This window comes from Microcaecilia unicolor, chromosome 2 (genome assembly GCF_901765095.1).
Source record: "Microcaecilia unicolor chromosome 2, aMicUni1.1, whole genome shotgun sequence".
In the NCBI taxonomy this organism is placed as follows: domain Eukaryota; kingdom Metazoa; phylum Chordata; class Amphibia; order Gymnophiona; family Siphonopidae; genus Microcaecilia; species Microcaecilia unicolor.
The window spans coordinates 460219567-460239374 of record NC_044032.1 but is presented as its reverse complement, the minus strand read 5'-3'; the positions used below and the strand labels follow the sequence as shown (position 1 = coordinate 460239374).

At 44.2% G+C, this 19808-nt stretch overlaps 1 protein-coding gene across 4 annotated transcripts in view; it reads left to right on the top strand.

Moving 5' to 3' along the window:
• SIGLEC1 (sialic acid binding Ig like lectin 1) overlaps positions 1-19808 on the top strand; it is a 135836-nt gene that overhangs the window by 34250 nt on the left and 81778 nt on the right. For all 4 annotated transcript variants that reach the window (XM_030190979.1, XM_030190976.1, XM_030190978.1 and 1 more), the window contains 3 exons: positions 2788-3042; positions 4495-4794; positions 15008-15262. In XM_030190979.1, the coding sequence (XP_030046839.1) occupies positions 2788-3042; positions 4495-4794; positions 15008-15262 (810 nt within the window). The remainder of the gene's footprint in view (positions 1-2787; positions 3043-4494; positions 4795-15007; positions 15263-19808) is intronic.

The window sequence follows — 19808 nt, the reverse complement described above, 5'->3', positions numbered from 1 at the left end:
CGCCAGGGTCGCTTTACTCATACTACCCCTCTCCTCAAGACCCTTCACTGGCTCCCTATCCGTTTTCGCATCCTGTTCAAACTTCTTCTACTAACCTATAAATGTACTCACTCTGCTGCTCCCCAGTATCTCTCCACACTCGTCCTTCCCTACACCCCTTCCCGTGCACTCCGCTCCATGGATAAATCCTTCTTATCTGTTCCCTTCTCCACTACTGCCAACTCCAGACTTCGCGCCTTCTGTCTCGCTGCACCCTACGCCTGGAATAAACTTCCTGAGCCCCTACGTCTTGCCCCATCCTTGGCCACCTTTAAATCTAGACTGAAAGCCCACCTCTTTAACATTGCTTTTGACTCGTAACCACTTGTAACCACTCGTCTCCACCTACCCTCCTCTCTTCCTTCCCGTTCACATTAATTGATTTGATTTGCTTACTTTATTTATTTTTTGTCTATTAGATTGTAAGCTCTTTGAGCAGGGACTGTCTTTCTTCTATGTTTGTGCAGCACTGCGTATGCCTTGTAGCGCTGTAGAAATGCTAAATAGTAGTAGTAGTAGTACCTTCAAAGACTTTACAGTTTAAGAAAATATAAAGGGAGCAATTCTGCAAATGAGAAGGTCCATTGAAGCTCCCAGATTCTGTTATAGAGTACTAGTGTAATCCGATATTACCTTTATGTCCCTGCAGCCTAAGACAATCTGCTGTATGAGGCAAGGAATTGAGCTGCCGCCCTGGCTCCTACTCCACCGCCCCCTTCCAAGCCATGATCTGACATCTCCCCCCTTCCTTCCCCAACAGCCTTCCCCAAACTTACCTTTTCTTTTCTTGTTTTTTTAAAAGGTAGCAGCGACAGTGGCAGCACAGCAGAGATTCCCATAGGCTGCCCTGCCACAGGTCCCGGCCCCTTCTCTCTACTGTGGCCCACCCCTGAGAAAGCAGGAAGTTTCATCAGAGAGGCGGGCCACGTTAGAGAGAAGGGGTTGGGATCGGTGGCAGGGCAGCCTATGGGAATCACTGCTGTGCCACTGCTGCCACTGTCACCGCCACCGTTTAAAAAACAAGATAAGGAAAGGTAAGCTCGAGGAAGGGGGTTGGGGAAGGAAGGGCAGGGGGTGACGCCACCTGAATAGAGTGCCTCCTGAGGCCCCCACCTCAGTTGGCCTAATTTTAGGGCTGCGCGTGACAGCAGCCGTAGACCTAGGCACCGTTTCCTCTAAGCTAGGCATTGCTGCCACTAGGGGGTGGTGTTTCAATATTGTGCTTTCAATCGCTAGGGATAGGCAGGTTCCCTAGAGTCCTGCAGAGTTTGCCTGTCCTCACTATTGCAAATATGATAGTGAAATAGCACCCCCCCCCCCCCCCCCCACTGGCAGGATGGTAGGTGGAGGTCTCCTGCTCATCTTAGAGAGAACTGTGGACATAAGGTGCTGCAACTGCATGTATTCTGTAAGTTATGTGTATAAGTGGAAGCCCCACCCATGCTCTGGCCATGTATATGCCAGCTTGCATTCATGCACTCTCCCCCAAATTCTATATATGGCACCCAGATTTGCATGCCCAAATTTAGGCATGCTTCCGAGATGCACGTGAAAATCAATTGAATAGCAAGCTCATAACCCTCAATAATTGGGTGTTAGCAACCAATTATTGATGTTAGTAGGCACCCATTAGAATTTCTGCGTGTTATTCTATAAGGCAGGGCACCTAACTCCAATAGTACATACTTGTAACTTGAAAGGGAGTGTGGCCATGGGCATGTCGGGGAATTTCAAAACATTATGTGCATTGTTACATAATACTGCCTCAGCGCGTCTAACTTGGGTGCCAGCATTTACACCAGGTTTTAGCGGACGTAAGTCTGGTGCCTGCATCTGGGCATGGGAATCACTGCTAAGTGTGATTCTGTAAAGGCTGCATGCACTTTATAGATTCACACTTAGTGCCAACTTTTTCGGACGCCAAATTTTGTGTGCCATTTATAGAATTTTCCCTTATTCCACATATGCGTCATTATAGCGTAACACTACTACTACTACTAATAGCATTTATATAGTGCTACCAGACGCACGCAGTGCTGAACACTTGACATAGAGAGACAGTCCAACACTCAGGCGCCCTCCTGGCAGACTCACAGCTAAGCCTGTACTTATGTATGTAATGCTAGTATTCTACAGGGCTGTGGAAATGCAGGTGCCTAGTTTATAGACTTTCCCTTCATGAGCGTAATCCTATAACAGGGCGCCAAGGATAGGAATGTAACTAGGCATCTATTTCAAATCTAATTTATAAAGTAAACTGGGCACCTACTTTTCTTCCAAGTATACTATCACAAGTGGGCAGAAAATGTGCGTACATTTACAGAGTGATCACTTACACTAGCCCTATGGCCAGTGTAAATGTCAACACCGAGATATTAGCCAGAACATGCATAAATTATAAAATACTATAATTTACATGTGAATTTGCATTCTCTGCCCAAATTCTGCTCATGACCTCACCCACCAGCAAAGTACGTGCCATCAAAACATGGGGCCTACTTTTTCACTAGATGGTATTCTATAAGAGGTCACTTATACCCCTAAATGACTAGAGTACCACCATAAACATGCATTCCTGCTGCCAGGATTGGAAGGGTTTTCATAGAATTACCTCCAAAGTGTCACCAAACATCGACTAAAGGGAATTGTTTCAGTTTTCACAGTTCTTTGTTTTAAAGTTTAACCCAGTATCTTCTTTCTTATGTTTTTCTAGCTGACCTTAAGCATGTCTGGCTTTCTTTGTTTTAGCCGCAAGAGTCTTGGTTGCTCCATCAACGGAATTACATGAAGGTGACATGGTTACTCTGGCTTGTATAACTGCTAGAAAAATACAAGAAGAGCCTCGTTATATCTGGTACAAAGATGCCAAGTGGCTGAAAGAAAGCTCAGAGAATTATCTTGTGTTTCCTGCAATTGGCAGAGGAGATGCCGGCTCGTATTACTGCAGGGCACAGGATAGAGAAGGAAGCAATGTGTCTCCATCCAGAATGCTGCACGTGCTTTGTAAGCTTCTATTTTAACCATTTCACTTTCTAGTTCAGTCAAAAGAAGTTCTGCTCTTTCCTAAGGAGGGAAGGGATCGAAGAGGTTGTAGTGTGAAGGGGGACATTGTTCACTGTCCAGTGGGGTAGCAAGTGACCTGCCTCCTCTCTCCCTTGTGAATCTTTGCCAGTGGTTCCTTGCAGCCATTCTCCCCAGCACAGGCCTTCAGACATACATCTTTGCCCTACTGTGCAACCTCTGTTTGCTTAATTTGTTGCTGCATTGTAAATTTAAGGAGGGCTTTTTTTTTTTTTTAGGAACTGAGATTTGAATCTGGTACATCATATATTGTCCTTGGGGAGGTATGGGGGGGGGGCCTAGGCAGTTTTGCAATCTCACTTTGATTTATTTACATCTACATCATGCTAAGTTGAGCTACGATACTGCTGATTTATCATTGTTGACGCCGAGATAAGTTTACTCCGGTAGTGGAGTTTTCTTTAACCAACGATTTGGATTTCTACTGAAACCTTAGAGAGACGTGCAAAACTGTGCCATATATACATCCTTCTCAGACTCCTGATGCAGGCCTAATGGCTGAAACAAGGCTCATGTTGAGTCTTGAATATTGAGAATCTTGAGTCTCAGATGTTGATGATCCTTGGATGTTGAAAAATAAATGTCTTTTTGACTACACAGAGTGTCACCAGTTTGTCACCTTCGCTGTGTTGTTGATACTTAAAATTTGTGGAGCTCAGAAGGGTCATTTTGTTTAACAATCCCAGCCTTAAGAAAAGTGCGTTTTGAAGAAATGTAAGGGATCATTCTCAATCGCAGGTCTATTAATATGTAATCGGCTTTCTTTGAATATTAGATCAACTATAGGCACAACAAAATTTAAGAAACTATTAAAAAATCATCTCTTTATTAATGCTTTTGTATTTGAGTCAGGTATAGGTATTGCAAAATAGGCATGTTTTATGTTATAGCAGGTAGTTGTGAGTTTGGACGGAAGTGCATATGTTTTCCATTGAACAACTGAATTTTAGTGCTAAATGGATAACTTTTATTATCTCCATAGCCCATCCCAAACCACACCTCTATAACACTGACCATTTAGCATTTTAAATGGTCAAAGTTATGCATATAAGTGACACAAATGCTTTTGAATATTGACTGTTATATTATTTTGCTTGGAATAGTTAGCTTTCTGAAATGTTATTGAATTTTGGCATTGTTTTCCTCTCTTTTTTTTATTATATATTTGCTGCAGGAAATTGGACATATGGTGTTAGCTCATAGATCACAGAATGTTGTCACAGGCTTTAAACTGAAGATTTGTGTCTGATGGGGTGGCCGGGGGGGTCAGCCTTCTTTTGACTGTCATAGCAAATAACTTTTGAAGAAAACGTTCAAACAGGAATTAATTGCCTATGATATTCTGTAAGAATGAGCTGTGTTTTATTCCAACAGATCCCCCCAGAAAGCCTATGATGACCTCATTCCTGGAAACACAAGATGGACAGCAGGCTACCATCCAGTGCACAGTGGACAGTGAACCCTCCTCAGAGATAGCCTTGTTCAGGGGAGAAGAGCTGGTGGCTTCCACTAATCCTCACATTGCTTCCAGCCAAAAGCGCCTTGTGTCATCTTCCTATAACTCCTTGAAACTAGAGATCAGGGACATTGTGTTCAAAGATGAAGGAACATACACGTGTGTAGCCAATAACACTTATGGGAATGCCACCTCATCTATGGAATTTACTGCAGAGAGTAAGTAAAGACGAGAACCATCTCATAAGCATTGCCTTACTGGGACAGAGGAAAGGTCCATCAAACCAAGTATCCTGTTGCCAACAGTGGCCAATCCAGATCACAAGTACCTGGCAAGATTCCAAAAACAGTAACATAAATTTCATATGCTGCTTAACACAGGAATAAGCAGTGGATTTTCCCCAAGTTCATCTCAATAATGTTTGATGGACTTTTCTTCCAGGAACTTGTTCAAACCTTTTTAAAACTCTGCTAAGCTAACTGCTTTTACCACATTTTCTGGCAATGAATCTTATCTCAAAATGAAAAGGTGTGATACAGTTAGTTTGGAATATATGGGAACAGAGTTGCTAGCTCAGATGGGGAAATTCCCTTGACATTTCCTCATAAAATGCAGTGACTTTAAGAACTAGTCTTAGAGTATTTTGCAGTGATGTAAAGTTACTCTCATCTAGCTCCTCATAGTAGATGTGGGCTGTATTTTTACTGTCCCCACAAGGTACAGGAGGGTACATGTTGGCAGGGTATGCTGTTTGGAGCAGAGGAGGGGATGAACAAGGAGCAGACACAAAGTATTTAAAAATGCTTTACAAACCAAAAAATAAACATGAATGAGTTTGCAAAAGCCATTGGCACATTCAAGAGGCAACTGTAGATTACTGGGATGCAACCAACAGTGTAGAAATTGAAGTGGTAGATGAAAAGTAACCCCCCCCCCCCCCCTTAAATAGAATAAAACAGTATTCGAATTGCAAATAAACACCATCTCCATCTTTTTCTCATGATTTGGTCTCCCTAGTAACAATGAAGACCAGGCTGTGAGCTCCTTTGTTCTCTGGCTGGAGGATTTCAATGGCCCCAGATTCATTGTTGACCTTCCAATAATTTTGCCAGGAAAGTAATAGCAGGATAATCTGTTTTTTTAAACCCATATTTAGCAGGTTATTATAATGTTTTACTTTCAAGACAATATGAACTTTTTTCCTTGTAATAACAATGATTTCTCAAATTACCCTGGTATGCAAGGTTTCTGCTCGTACTGCAGCAGTGGCATAGCCAAGAGGGAGGGTGTCACCGATTTTTAAAAAGGGTTCTAGGGGTGATCTCTGAAATTACAGACAGGTAAGCCTGATGTCAGTGCTTGGCAAAAGAGTGAAAACTATTATGAAGAATAAAATTACAGAACACATAGACAAACATGGTTTAATGGGACAGAGTCAACTTCAGCCAAGGGAAATCTTGCCTCATCAATTTCCTTCACTTCCTTGAAGGAATGAATAAACATGTGGATAAAGGTGAGCCGGATGATGTAGTGTATCTAGAGTTTCAGAAAGCTTTTGATAAAGTTCTTCATGAGAGACTCCTGAGAAAATTAGAGTCATGGGATAAGAGGCAAGGTTCTGGTGTGGACAGGAATTGATTACTGGACAGAAAACAGAGGGTAGGGTTAAATGGTCATTTCTCTCAATGGAGGAAAGTGAACAGTAGAGTGCCGCAGTGATCAGGGACCATTGTTGTTTAACATATTCATAAATGGTATGGAAATCAGAACGACGCATGAGGTTATTCAATTTGCATATGACACAAAACTATTCAAGGTTGTTAAAACATGTGCAGACTGTGAAATATTGCAGGAAGACCTTAGGAAATTGGAAGATTGGGCATCCAAATGACAGAAGAAATTTAATGTAGACAAATGCAAGGAGATGCACATTGGAAAAAATAATCCAAATCATAGTTACCTGATGCTAGAGTTCACCTTGGAGGTCAGCACTCTAGAAAAAAATCTAGGTGTTGTTGTAGATAATATGCTGAAATCTTCTTCTCAGTGTGTGGCAGTGGCCAAAAAAGCAAACAGGATGCTAGGAATTATTAGGAAAGGGATGGTGAATAAGACCGAAAATACTAAAATACCTCTGTATCGCTCCATGGTTGTTATGATTGTGGTCATAACCCCTCTCAAACTTACCTTTTTCCTGGTGGTCAGCTTAGCTGGCTTCTGTTTCTTTTGTCTGTCCTTTCTGAGCTGGCTCTCTCTCTCTCTGTGCTGGCAGCTTCCAGCAGCATGGCTCTAATTGTCTCACTTTACTGCAGCTGTGGGTGTTGCCTGAGTTGCTCTACCTCTCTTTGGGTGTACTGGCTTCAAGTGCTTCATGGTGCTGCATTGGTGTGGGTTGGGCCTCTATGGGTTTCAGTGTGCTCTCTGGGTCAGTGTGCTGTTGCCTTGGGCTAGGGAGTGTGACATCGTCTGGGAGGGCCTTGATAAGGAAGTAGTGTTCTTTCCTTCAAGGCCTTTGCAACGCGTGCTTGAGGTAGGGTTAGTGCAGTGGGCACTTCTTCTGATGTGTTTGGCTTCCCTGCTTGCGTTTGCTTTAGGTCCAGGTTAGTGTAGGTGCAGTGTGCACATTTGACCTGTGTTTAAGTGTTTAGCTTCCCTGCTTCTCCCTTGTAGCTCCCCTGCTTTTCCTTTGGGTGTGGTTAGAAGCACTGTTAGTTTGCTGTTAAATGTACTTCTGGTTTTGGTGCTGTAGGAAGCACTTCAGTTTGCTGTTAGAAGTACTTCTGGGTTTGGTGCTGTTAGAGGCACTTCAGTTCGCTGTGAGAAGTACTTCAGTAGCTTGGTGCTTAGTGGCACCTGGGTTATGTTAGTGCGGTGGTACACTGCTGTAGCGTGGGGGCTTAGGAAGCTCCTTTGCTAGCTTGTGTATTTAGTTCCCTGCTCTGTTAGTTTAGGGCTTAGGAAGTCCCTTTGTTGAGCAGGGCTTAGGAGCTCCTGTTTAATATAGGGCTTAGGAAGTCCTTTTGTCAGTTTACTGTTAGGAACACTCCTGCTGGTTTAGGGCTTGGGAGCACTTAGATCAGTTTAGGTTTAGGAGTACTTCTGTTTCCAGTCCTGGTCCCTGTGTCATCCGGTATCCGGTAAGTCCTGCCGGCCACTCGAATCCAAGGGCTCAACCTTTGGGGGGGTAGTGGCCAAGCGCAGGTGAAGCTGTACGGACCAGTCCAGTGTGCTCCAGTCCAGTGTGTTCCAGTCTGGTGCGCTCCAGTCCAGTGTGTTCCGGTCCGGTGTGTGTTCCAGTCCTGTGTCCTCCAGTCCGGGGGATTGCAGTCCAGTGTTCCAGTCCTGTGCCCTCCAGTCCGGGGGATTCCAGTCCATGTGTTCTGGTTTGCTGGGCAGTGCCTGCAGTCCCTGCCGGTGTGCTTGCCCAGTGTTGGTTGGTGGGTTTTACCTGCTGCTGTCGCTCCTCGGCAGCAGCCCAAGGGCTCACGTTTGCTCCAGAGCCCGGCCCCATGGGCTCTGAACCTGAGAACCTGACAATGGTGTGACCACACCTTGGGTATTGCATTCAGTTGTGGTCACTGTATCCCAAAAAAGATATAGCAGAATTAGAAAAGGTTCAAAGAAAAGCGACCAAAATGATAAAGGGAATGGAACTCATCTCATATGAGGAAAGGCTAAGGAGGTTATCCAGCTTATTTTCAAAAGAGAAAGACGCCCATATTTCGACCCAAATTGGGAGATGGGCGCCCGTTTCCCGTGGGCGGCCAAATCGGTATAATCGAAACCCGATTTTTGGCGTCCTCAACTGCAGTCCGTCACAGAGACGAACAAAGATCACTGGGGCATGTCGGAGGCATTGCGAAGGCGGGACTGGGGCGTGGTTATCGGCTGAGGAGAGATGGGTGTCTTTAGCTGATAATCGAAACAAGAAGGGTGTTTTTGACGAGAATTTGGTCCGCTTTATTTGGACCCTTTTTTTTTCAGGTCCAAGTCCCAAAAAAGTGCCCCAACTGACCACCGGAGGGAATTGGAGATGACCTCCCCTGACTCCCCCAGTGGTCACTAACCCCCTCCCACAAAAAAACCCACTTTACAAACTTTTTTTCCCAGCCTGTATGCCAGCCTCAAATGCCGTACCCACCTCCATGACAGCAGAATGTGTTCTATCCTCTGACAGCCTTTCCTTGGTTCTGATGTGGGTCTTGGGTGACTGTGACACCTTTTCTGTTAAGGGCACTGCAGAGTCACATCAGCAATGCATTGTGGTGGGTGTAGGGTATTGGGCTCCGTGATTCCACTAGCTTGTGTTAAATGCTCACGATGTTGGTAGTTGGTAGGCTCTACTCCCATGGTGCTTTTCCCTCTGCTTACTGGGTCAGAGTGTGCCCTGTTTTGTTTCCGGTAGTCCATGAGGTAGTGGCCATTTGTGTAAGACACTTTTAGATCCCTTTCATGTGTTAGCCACGTTACAACACTTAGTTCTTACCTTGAAGGTTGCTGAAAGAGGGCATTGTACACCATTCTGCCAGCTCGGACCTACTGCTAATCTCAGTACCAGCAAGACTCGTTGCCAGTGGGGCACAACTTCTGATCTGCAGTTAACTGTGAGTAAAGGTGCTTATTCAAATAAAGGACGTTTTCAGCGAGATTAGTCTTCAGGTGTCAACTGCTGTGCCAAGGTTATACACCAGCAACAAGTCCTGCCCCTGGAGCACTTTTAGTGGGTACTGCAGTGCACTTCAGGCAGGCAGACCCAGGCCCATCCCCCCCACCCGTAACACTTTTGGTGGTAAATGGGAGGTCTCTAAAACCCACTGTACCCACATTTAGTTGTCCCCTTCACCCCTAAGAGCTATGGTAGTGTTGTACATTTGTCCCTCCCACGACCAAATGGCTTGGATTGGGACGTTTCTGAGCTGGGCGTTTTTAGTTTCCATTATCACAAAAATAAAAAAAAATGCCCATCTCCGAAGGGACCAAATCCATGGCATTTTGTTCATCCAAACCGTATTTTCGAAACGAAAGATGGACGCCCATCTTTTTCGATAATGCGGTCTGTCCCGCCTCTTCAAATACCCGTTTTCCGACATAGACGCCCATGGAGATGGGCGTTCGCATTCGATTATGCCCCTCTATGGCTCTTCAGCTTTGAAAAGAGACGGATGGGGGGAGATATGATTGAGGTCTATAAAATCCTGAGTGGTGTAGAATGAGTAGAGGTAAATTGATTTTTTACTTGTTCCAAAAGTACAAAGTCTATGGGACACTCAGGAAGTTACATGGAAATACTTTTAAAACAAATAGGAGGAAATATTTCTTCACTCAGTGAATAGTTAAGCTCTGGAACTCATTGCTGGAGGATGTAGTAACAATACTTAGTATATCTGGGTTTAAAAAAGGTTTGGACAAGTTCCTGAAGGAAAGGTCGATAGTCTGCTATTGAGACAGACATGGGAAAGCCACTGCTCATCCTGAAATTAGTAGCATGGAATGTTGCTACTATTTGGATTTCTACCAAATACTTGTGACCTGGCTTGGCCACTGTTTGGAAACAGGACACTAGACTAGATGGACCATTGGTCTAACCCAGTATGGCTACTATATGTTCTTAAAATTGCAGCACTGTGGTTGTGATGGAGGTTGTGATTGAGGATGACGATTGGAGCCTTCTCAAAAATGCTCTTCCTAAGATTTTGCTCTCTGTTCCTTTCAAATAAAATGCTGTAAAGGTTTTATACAGATGGTACCTTACCCCTGTCCGTCTCCACCATATGTTCCCTACTCTTTCTCCTTTGTGCTGACGAGAATATGGGTTGAGGGGTACTATGGGTCACATATGGTGGACCTGTATCAATGTGTGAGCTTATTGGAGAGCCATTCAGTATAGATTACAAAGGTGCTTGGGTAGGCCCTTAAAATGGCCCCCCATGTTTTTTCTATTTCCAAAGAAATCACCAGGCCTTTCAAAATCTCAAGCCTTGTTGGTCAGGCACGCCATGTCGGCAGCTAGGGTGACTTTGGCAGCACATTGGAAATCCTCTACAATTCCCCCTATTGTTCACTGGTTAAACAAACTTTGGTACATATGTGAAATGGAACTTATTTGGGCTAAACGTTGTCATACATTGACTAAGTGGGAGGTTATATGGGCCCCCTTTCTTAGTAATTGTTCGTTTTAAAGGCTCATAATTGGGCTTATGTTTAGGTTTAGGTTGGGGATAGGGGTAGGGGGGTGTTTGTTTTTAATCTGACTCCACAGCTAGTCTGTTGGAGTTGGGTTGTTGGGTTGGGGGGGGGGGAGTACTTGGGTAGGATAGGGGGTTGCTATGGTTTTGGGGGTTTTGAGACATAGGTAGGGTCTTTTCAAGTTTATTCACTTCCGCTTGTTGATAAATAATGGAAGTGTATATATGCTTGCGTATTTCTTGTATTGAGGCTACTTTGTTGTTGTATATTGTAGTTTGCAACTGGGAAGTTTGTTCGGAATGGAAATATGTACTTGTATTGTGTATCTTCCTATATATTGTATTTCTCAATAATTAATATAGGGTTCTAAAAAAAATTGCAGTACTGTTGCTATGGTTCGCAGGGATCCTATGGTAGCCAGAAACTCTCCTGTGCTCACAATTGGAGACACTTTTCTTGTGCTTCTGCTCTACCAGCCCCCCTCCCTGCACATTCTCTGTTACTGTACAGGTGCAAAATGTGAGTATGTAAGCATGCATGCAAGGTGGGGGTTGGTGCAGCAGGAGCCTGTAGAAAATGCCACTGACTGTAAGCATAGGGGAGTTTCTGGCCTCCGGAGGAGGACTTCTTTCACTAGCAGGGCTTGGGGATCCCCATCAGATCAGGTATTAACAATTTGAGTTGGGGTCATAGAGGAGGGGCATAGAGAGTAGGGTGGGGTGGAAAGCAGGGGCAGGGTTTTGTGCTTGCCCACTTTGGGTTCAGGTTGCCCCTCCCAAAAATTGAATGTCTGGTTATGCCACTGTTTGCAGTTTATATTCATTGGTAGCAAATAACAGCAGCTTCAAGTTTCATGATTATTAAAGTTTATTGATATTTGATGTACAAATATCTAAGTGGTCTACGTGTGCCAGATTCAGTAAGTGGTACTCGAATTTAGGTGCAGGAAAAAGTCTGTGCTGAGTGCTATTCTAAAAAGGGCACTCCAGGTGGAGCAACTTTTATAGAATAACACTTAGAGCAGATTCCCGTGCCCAAAAGGACTTATGCCAGCTGAAACTTGGCATAAATCATGGTGCGCACAGTGGGCACCTAACCCCAGTATTCTAACACTGTGCCTAAATATTTGAAATGCCCCTGACTTGCCCATGCCCTTCCTATGACCACACCCCCTTTTGGGTTGCATTCAAGACACTTCGGGCGCACAGTGTTATAGAATAGTGCACAGACACATGAGCTTGTAAATCCAAATTTGTGTCAGTTAAGTGTCAATGAACTCCAATTAATCTCATTAATTGGTTGTCAGCACCCAACTGACTAATTATTTTCATTTCCATTATCTGACATTATCCGACCAGTGTCGTTTCAATGTGGCTTACAAATATTTCCCTAATGTATACATTCTGATGCAATTAAAACTCAATCGCATGTACACAAGATCACATGTAAAACTCAATCACATCAGAATATATACATTAGACAAATATTTATAAGCCACATTGAAACGACACTGGTCGGATAATGTGGGATATAAGAACTAATGGAAATGGAAATAATTAGTCAATTGGGTACTGACAATCAATTATTGAGATTAATTGGAGTTAATTGGCATTGATCTGTTTTCACTATCTAATTCATTGTGAGTCACATTAATGTACCCACATTCACCTGTTAACCTCAGTTCGCGTCGCTTGTACGCAAGATCACCTGTGAGTGTACAAGCAATGTGAATGGAGGTTAACTGGTGAATGTGGGTACATTAATGTGGCTCACAATGAATTAGATAGTGAATACAGGTCAATTGTATATCAATGTGGCTTACAATTATGTAGCTAATGAATACAGTTCAATGGAATCATGCTATTCAGGTGTACTTGAAGAAAACGGTAAGGAGTTGGCCCTAGGAAAAGTATAGTGTTGCATGTTGAGAAGGTAGCTGAAAGCAGGTTTTTCACCTTAGTTAAATGTCATGTGAGGATGAGGGTTTAAGACTGTTGGAGAGGAGATCATAATCAAAAAAAAGTGTGAATTAGTTTGTGCACACCTGGGCTCCTATGTAGAATCTGGGGGTGTTCTATAAATATACATATATAATTATTAATACAGATAAAAATATGAAGTTATAATATATCCTTTAGAGAGGAAACAAACATAAATTCAAAATTGGATATAGTATTTCTTTTGCATCCCAAGCTCTGGTCCCCAGAGACACTAGTTGATCCATCTATCCAGATGTGAAAAAATAGGTTTTCAGTCCCACTTTGAATTACTGGAATGACATCTCCAATTGCAAATAGCTTGGCCAATCATTTCAAAACTAGTAAAAAAGGCCCGTTTCTGAAACCAATGAAACGGGCGCTAGCATGTGGTTTTTTTTTTGTGTGTGTGTGTATGTGTCACGGAGTTATTTTGTGTGTGTGTGTGTGTGTGTGTGTGTGTGAGGGTGCAGTGTGTGTGCAGGTTGTTGATGTGTGTCTTTTTTTGTTTTGTTTTTTGCTTGGGGGTTGGGGGATGTGCTGTGCTGTGCTGGCAAAGTGGGTTGGATTGGTGTGTGGCTTTGAGGGTGTGTTTCTGTTGTATTGTGTGTGTGTGGTTTTGTCTGTCAAGGAGGTTTGTGGAGGGGGGTCTTTCTGTTGGTGAAATGTAAATGTGGTTGTAGGGGGGTCAGCCTTTGTTGAGTGTTTTTTTTTTTCCATGTTTTTTTTTTTGTGTTGTGCTGAGGCAGCAGTGTTGTTTTAGATGGGCGGAAGGTAGAGGAGCACGTTCTTTGTCTGTCGGTATTTTTTGGCCATTTCAGGGCTGCTGTAGGGGAATGCTGGAAGAGAAATGTGCTGTTGGAAGCAGCGCCTTCTTTTTCCATTGGGCTGGGGTTCTGGGCATCCTGGAGGTGGGTGACGGCTTGCCTGAGGACGGGGATGGTTGTTTTAAGTTGGCGGAAGGGAGAAGAGCATGGTCTTGGGCCGTCGGGGGGTGATCCGATATGTTTGGTCCATTTCAGGCCGGCTGCAGGGGAATGCTGGAACATTTATGCGCTGCAGGAATCAGCGCCGTCTTTTTCCGGGTGCTCGGGGAATCCCCGAGGTGGGAGACAGCTTGCCTGAGGCTGGGGATGGTTGGGCACGTCCTTGGCCGCTTCGGCAAAAGGGGAAGAGGAAGGGGGTGGGGAGTTACCAGCAGCCGCCTGAGAAACCATGTATTCTTTGTTTGTTTTGTATTATTAGTTTGCATTTCTGTTGAAGAAAGAGTGGATGCCTTTCGAATGATGGAGGTGGTGCGTCGGTGTGCGGTTGTTTCGTTAGTTTGGCAGCCAGTCTCCAGCGATTCCTGGGCAGGGAAGGAGTAGGGAAACACGCTCCGCGTGTTTCCCTACTCCTCCCCCTTCCTTGGTCGCTGTTTGCTGCTGGTTGGGTCGCGGGTAATCCTTTCAGCTGGGCCGCAGCTTGTCCTGTTCACCCACGTCCCAGATGGTGACGGGCACATTGTTTTCCGGCTCCTCTGACTCCATGTCAAGCGATCCCAAATATAGTCTGTGCTATAGGCCCTCTGGCACTCTTCAGTACTGGCATTAGGCATTTAAAAATTCCCCCCCCCCCCCCCTCTCCCCAGGTCTATTTTTGCACATACCCACAGCAGGAATATTCTTCTCTCGTTCCAGCGGTGGTTCTGTGCTCTCCGTGCTGCACAGATAATGAGCCATTCTGCTGGGGAATGCTCCTCCCTTATTGTCACATAGTTTCCTCTGATTGGTCCGTCTTACGTTGCCTAGTGTTGCCTGGGAACGGTGTTGTGATGGTCCTTTGTGTTTCAGAATGTTGAGTGTGTTTTTTCTGATTGGTCCGTCATGCGAGGGCGGGGCAGAGAGACATGGTCAGTGTTCTAGCTTCACCACCATGAATCCATGAACCCTTCAGTGAGTGACTGAGTGACTTCAGAACGTTGTCTTCAGAACGTTGAGGGTGAGTTTTATTATAGTAGATGTTGGGGCTTGACTGCAAAAATTACCTCCAAATAGTAACCAAATGAATAACCCAAAAAAGGAGATCAGAAAAAAGTTCTACTGACTAGACCTAAGAGTACAAGCAGCAAATATAACGGGGTAGAAAATATAGTTCTCCAGTATAACAGAGTTTATGAGTTAATACCAGTATTGTAAATAGTATGCAGTAAGCCACCAGCAGCCAATGTTCTTCTTTGAGGAGCAGAATAACAGGGTCATGTTACCTTATTGTCTTTATCCCTCCTTAGCGGCAAGAATTGAGATCACTCCTTCCACAGAGATACATGAAGGCGAAACAGTGAACTTGACCTGCACCGTGAGCACTGACTCAAAGGCTGGGACTAACTACACCTGGTACAAGAACGGCGAAAGCTTCTCGGAGAGCTCTTCAGCCTCCCTTGTGTTTCAGCATATCCTCAGTACTGATGCTGGCTCCTACCACTGCAAAGTCTCAGCTAGTGAAGGAAGCAGAGATTCAGCCTCTGTCTCCCTGAATGTGTGGTGTAAGTTTTCCTTCTAGTTCTTAATAAATACCTTTTCTTTGGGGGCAAGAGGTGGGGCAGGTATCTCACAAGATAGCAACGATTATAGAAAGAGGCAATCAAGGAAACTGGAAAGATATGTGGTGCCACTAAAAAAAAATAATAATAATAATAATTAAATGATATGAGGTGTACAGGAAGCACCATAGATGCTCCACTAAGGTATTCTGCTTTGTTTGTGGATATATTCACATAGAAATATTCACCTGCACACTTACACAGCTTTTTTACACCAAATGATAAATGACCTTCATATTGCATACACCCTTTGGAAGCATGTTTCCTTTATCTGGTGCATGCAGCCAGAAACAAAGCCCCAAAAGACAGAGAGTGAACAATGATTGATCAGGCACAGGAACTGGACATGCCCTGTATAAAAAGATCAGAGTGTGGCATTGCAAAGACAAGACCCATGAAAATAGTAGCTGCCACACTAGCATGACAGACATACACAGACTGTCAGCCTCACACATGCAGACCACACTACAAGCAAACAAGAAACACACAAATAGCAATATTCATAGGGTAGTGTTACATCCCTCTTCTCAGCTCTCAACCTTCAACATTTCCTTCCTTCCATTCATCCCTCTCCTTTCTGAGTACATGTCGCCTTCGTCGCTGTCGTCATATCTCTCCTACTCTTCTCTGTACTCTCTTGCTCCTTCTCTGATCTCATCCCATGGTTTTCAGTATGATCTTTATGCTGACGACTCCCAGATCTACCTCTCCACACCAGAAATCTCAGCAGGAATCCAGACCAAAGTATCAGCCTGCTTGTCTGACATTGCTGCCTGGATGTCTCACCACCATCTGAAACTAAACATGACCAAGACTGAGCTTCTTATCTTTCCACCTAAACCAACCTCTCCTCTTCCCCCATTCTCTGTTTCTGTGGATAACACTCTCATCCTTCCTGTCTCATCAGCTCGTAACCTTGGGGTCATCTTCAACTCCTCCCTCTCCTTCTCTGCACATATTCAGCAGACTGCTAAAACCTGTTGTTTCTTTCTCTATATCACCAAAATGTGCCCTTTCCTTTCTGAGCACACTACCAGAACCCTCATCCACACTCTTATCACCTCTCGCTTAGACTATTGCAACTTGCTTCTTACAGGTCTTCCACTTAGCCATCTCTCTCCTCTTCAATCTGTTCAAAATTCTGCTGCACGACTAATATTTCACCAGGGTCGTTATGGTCATATTAGCCCTCTCCTCAAGTCACTTCACTGGCTTCCTATCTGTTTCCGCATACAGTTCAAACTCCTCTTGTTGGCCTATAAGTGCATTCACTCTGCAGCTCCTCAGTACCTCTCCACTCTCTTATCTCCCTACACTCCTCCCCAGGAACTCGGTTCACTGGATAAATGTCTCTTATAAGTACATAAGTACATAAGTAGTGCCATACTGGGAAAGACCAAAGGTCCATCTAGCCCAGCATCCTGTCACCGACAGTGGCCAATCCAGGTCAAGGGCACCTGGCACGCTCCCCAAACGTAAAAACATTCCAGACAAGTTATACCTAAAAATGAGGAATTTTTCCAGTCCATTTAATAGCGGTCTATGGACTTGTCCTTTAGGAATCTATCTAACCCCTTTTTAAACTCCGTCAAGCTAACCGCCCGTACCACGTTCTCCGGCAATGAATTCCAGAGTCTAATTACACGTTGGGTGAAGAAAAATTTTCTCCGATTCGTTTTAAATTTACCACACTGTAGCTTCAACTCATGCCCTCTAGTCCTAGTATTTTTGGATAGCGTGAACAGTCGCTTCACATCCACCCGATCCATTCCACTCATTATTTTATACACTTCTATCATATCTCCCCTCAGCCGTCTCTTCTCCAAGCTGAAAAAGCCCTAGCCTTCTCAGCCTCTCTTCATAGGAAAGTCGTCCCATCCCCACTATCATTTTCGTCGCCCTTCGCTGTACCTTTTCCAATTCTACTATATCTTTTTGAGATACGGAGACCAGTACTGAACACAATACTCCAGGTGCGGTCGCACCATGGAGCGATACAACGGCATTATAACATCCGCACACCTGGACTCCATACCCTTCCTAATAACACCCAACATTCTATTCGCTTTCCTAGCCGCAGCAGCACACTGAGCAGAAGGTTTCAGCGTATCATCGACGACGACACCCAGATCCCTTTCTTGATCCGTAACTCCTAACGCGGAACCTTGCAAGACGTAGCTATAATTCGGGTTCCTCTTACCCACATGCATCACTTTGCACTTGTCAACATTGAACTTCATCTGCCACTTGCACGCCCATTCTCCCAGTCTCGCAAGGTCCTCCTGTAATCGTTCACATTCCTCCTGCGACTTGACGACCCTGAATAATTTTGTGTCATCGGCGAATTTAATTACCTCACTAGTTATTCCCATCTCTAGGTCATTTATAAATACATTAAAAAGCAACGGACCCAGCACAGACCCCTGCGGGACCCCACTAACTACCCTCCTCCACTGAGAATACTGGCCACGCAATCCTACTCTCTGCTTCCTATCTTTCAACCAGTTCTTAATCCATAATAATACCCTACCTCCGATTCCATGACTCTGCAATTTCTTCAGGAGTCTTTCGTGCGGCACTTTGTCAAACGCCTTCTGAAAATCCAGATATACAATATCAACCGGCTCCCCATTGTCCACATGTTTGCTTACCCCCTCAAAAAAATGCATTAGATTGGTGAGGCAAGACTTCCCTTCACTAAATCCGTGCTGACTTTGTCTCATCAGTCCATGTTTTTGTATATGCTCTGCAATTTTATTCTTAATAATAGCCTCCACCATCTTGCCCGGCACCGACGTCAGACTCACCGGTCTATAATTTCCCGGATCTCCTCTGGAACCTTTCTTAAAAATCGGAGTAACATTGGCTACCCTCCAGTCTTCCGGTATTACACTCGATTTTAGGGACAGATTGCATATTTCTAACAGTAGCTCCGCAAGTTCATTTTTAGTTCTATTAATACTCTGGGATGAATACCATCAGGTCCCGGTGATTTACTACTCTTCAGCTTGCTGAACTGACCCATTACATCCTCCAAGGTTACAGAGAATTTGTTTAGTTTCTCCGACTCCCCCGCTTCAAATATTCTTTCCGGCACCGGTGTCCCCCCCAAATCCTCCTCGGTGAAGACCGAAGCAAAGAATTCATTTAATTTCTCCGCTACGGCTTTGTCCTCCTTGATCGCCCCTTTAACACCATTTTCGTCCAGCGGCCCAACCGACTCTTTGGCCGGTTTCCTGCTTTTAATGTATCTAAAAAAATTTTTACTATGTATTTTTGCTTCCAACGCTAATTTCTTCTCAAAGTCCTTTTTTGCCCTCCTTATCTCCGCTTTGCATTTGGCTTGGCATTCCTTATGATCTATCCTGTTACTTTCAGTTGGTTCTCTTCTCCACTTTCTGCACCCTTCTCCTCCACAGCTAACTCCAGACTCCGTTCCTTTTATCTTGCTGCACCATATGCCTGGAATAGACTTCCTGAGCCGGTATGTCAAGCTCCATCTCTGGCCGTCTTCAAATCTAAGCTAAAAACCCACCTTTTTGATGCTGCTTTTAACTCCTAACCCTTATTCACTTGTTCAGAACCCTTATTTATCATCCTCACTTTAATATTCCCTTATCTCTTATGTGTCCTGCTTGTCTGTCCTAATTAGATTGTAAGCTCTGTCAAGCAGGGACTGTCTCTGCATGTTCAAATGTACAGCGCTGCATACATCTAGTAGCGCTATAGAAATGATAAGTAGTAGTAGTAGATCACCCTCACAATTTGCTTCCCAAAGCATTGTATGTCCCTCACTGGACCACCCATAGATTCTATGAATTTCACCCTTCTGATATGTGGGGGGAAAGTGCCTCACTCTGACTCTTGGAACAGGCAATTATGGTGCTTGGCCCCTGGCCTATATGAAACCTAGGTAGCAGGATGGGGTAGGCCATTGGAAACATGACCACACCAATATTTTGCCCAACACAGAAATGGAGATTCTTTGGCCCTAACCAACCAAAAAGTATTCTGCTGGCCTGACCTGAAAAACATAAAAGAAAAACCAGTTTCATAAATAGCTTAATAAAGGTCAAAGCCAAGTTTCAGGCTACCATTTCAGATCACCTTGAACCCCACCCCCCACCCCAAGAAGACACTGCACACATCAGCAGTGCGTGAACAATCAAAATGTCAGACAAATTTATTTTTAACTTCAATAATATTTTTTGCACTGTATATTGCCAGCACCCACATAACCTGGGGCTCCTTCTCAGTGCCACCCCCCAGAACCGCCCCTGACCTGCCCACTTTTTATTTGGGCAATCTGTGGTGATATTCAGTGGCATTCTCCAGTTAAGTGACTACAGATGCACTAAAGTATACCCAAATTGTGAATAGCTCATTCTTTGTGCAATATAGTTTTAAGAATAGGCAGCATTGGAGCAGGATTGGCACTTAATACATGTATTTGATAAAATATATCAACCAATACACGTCACAATTATTA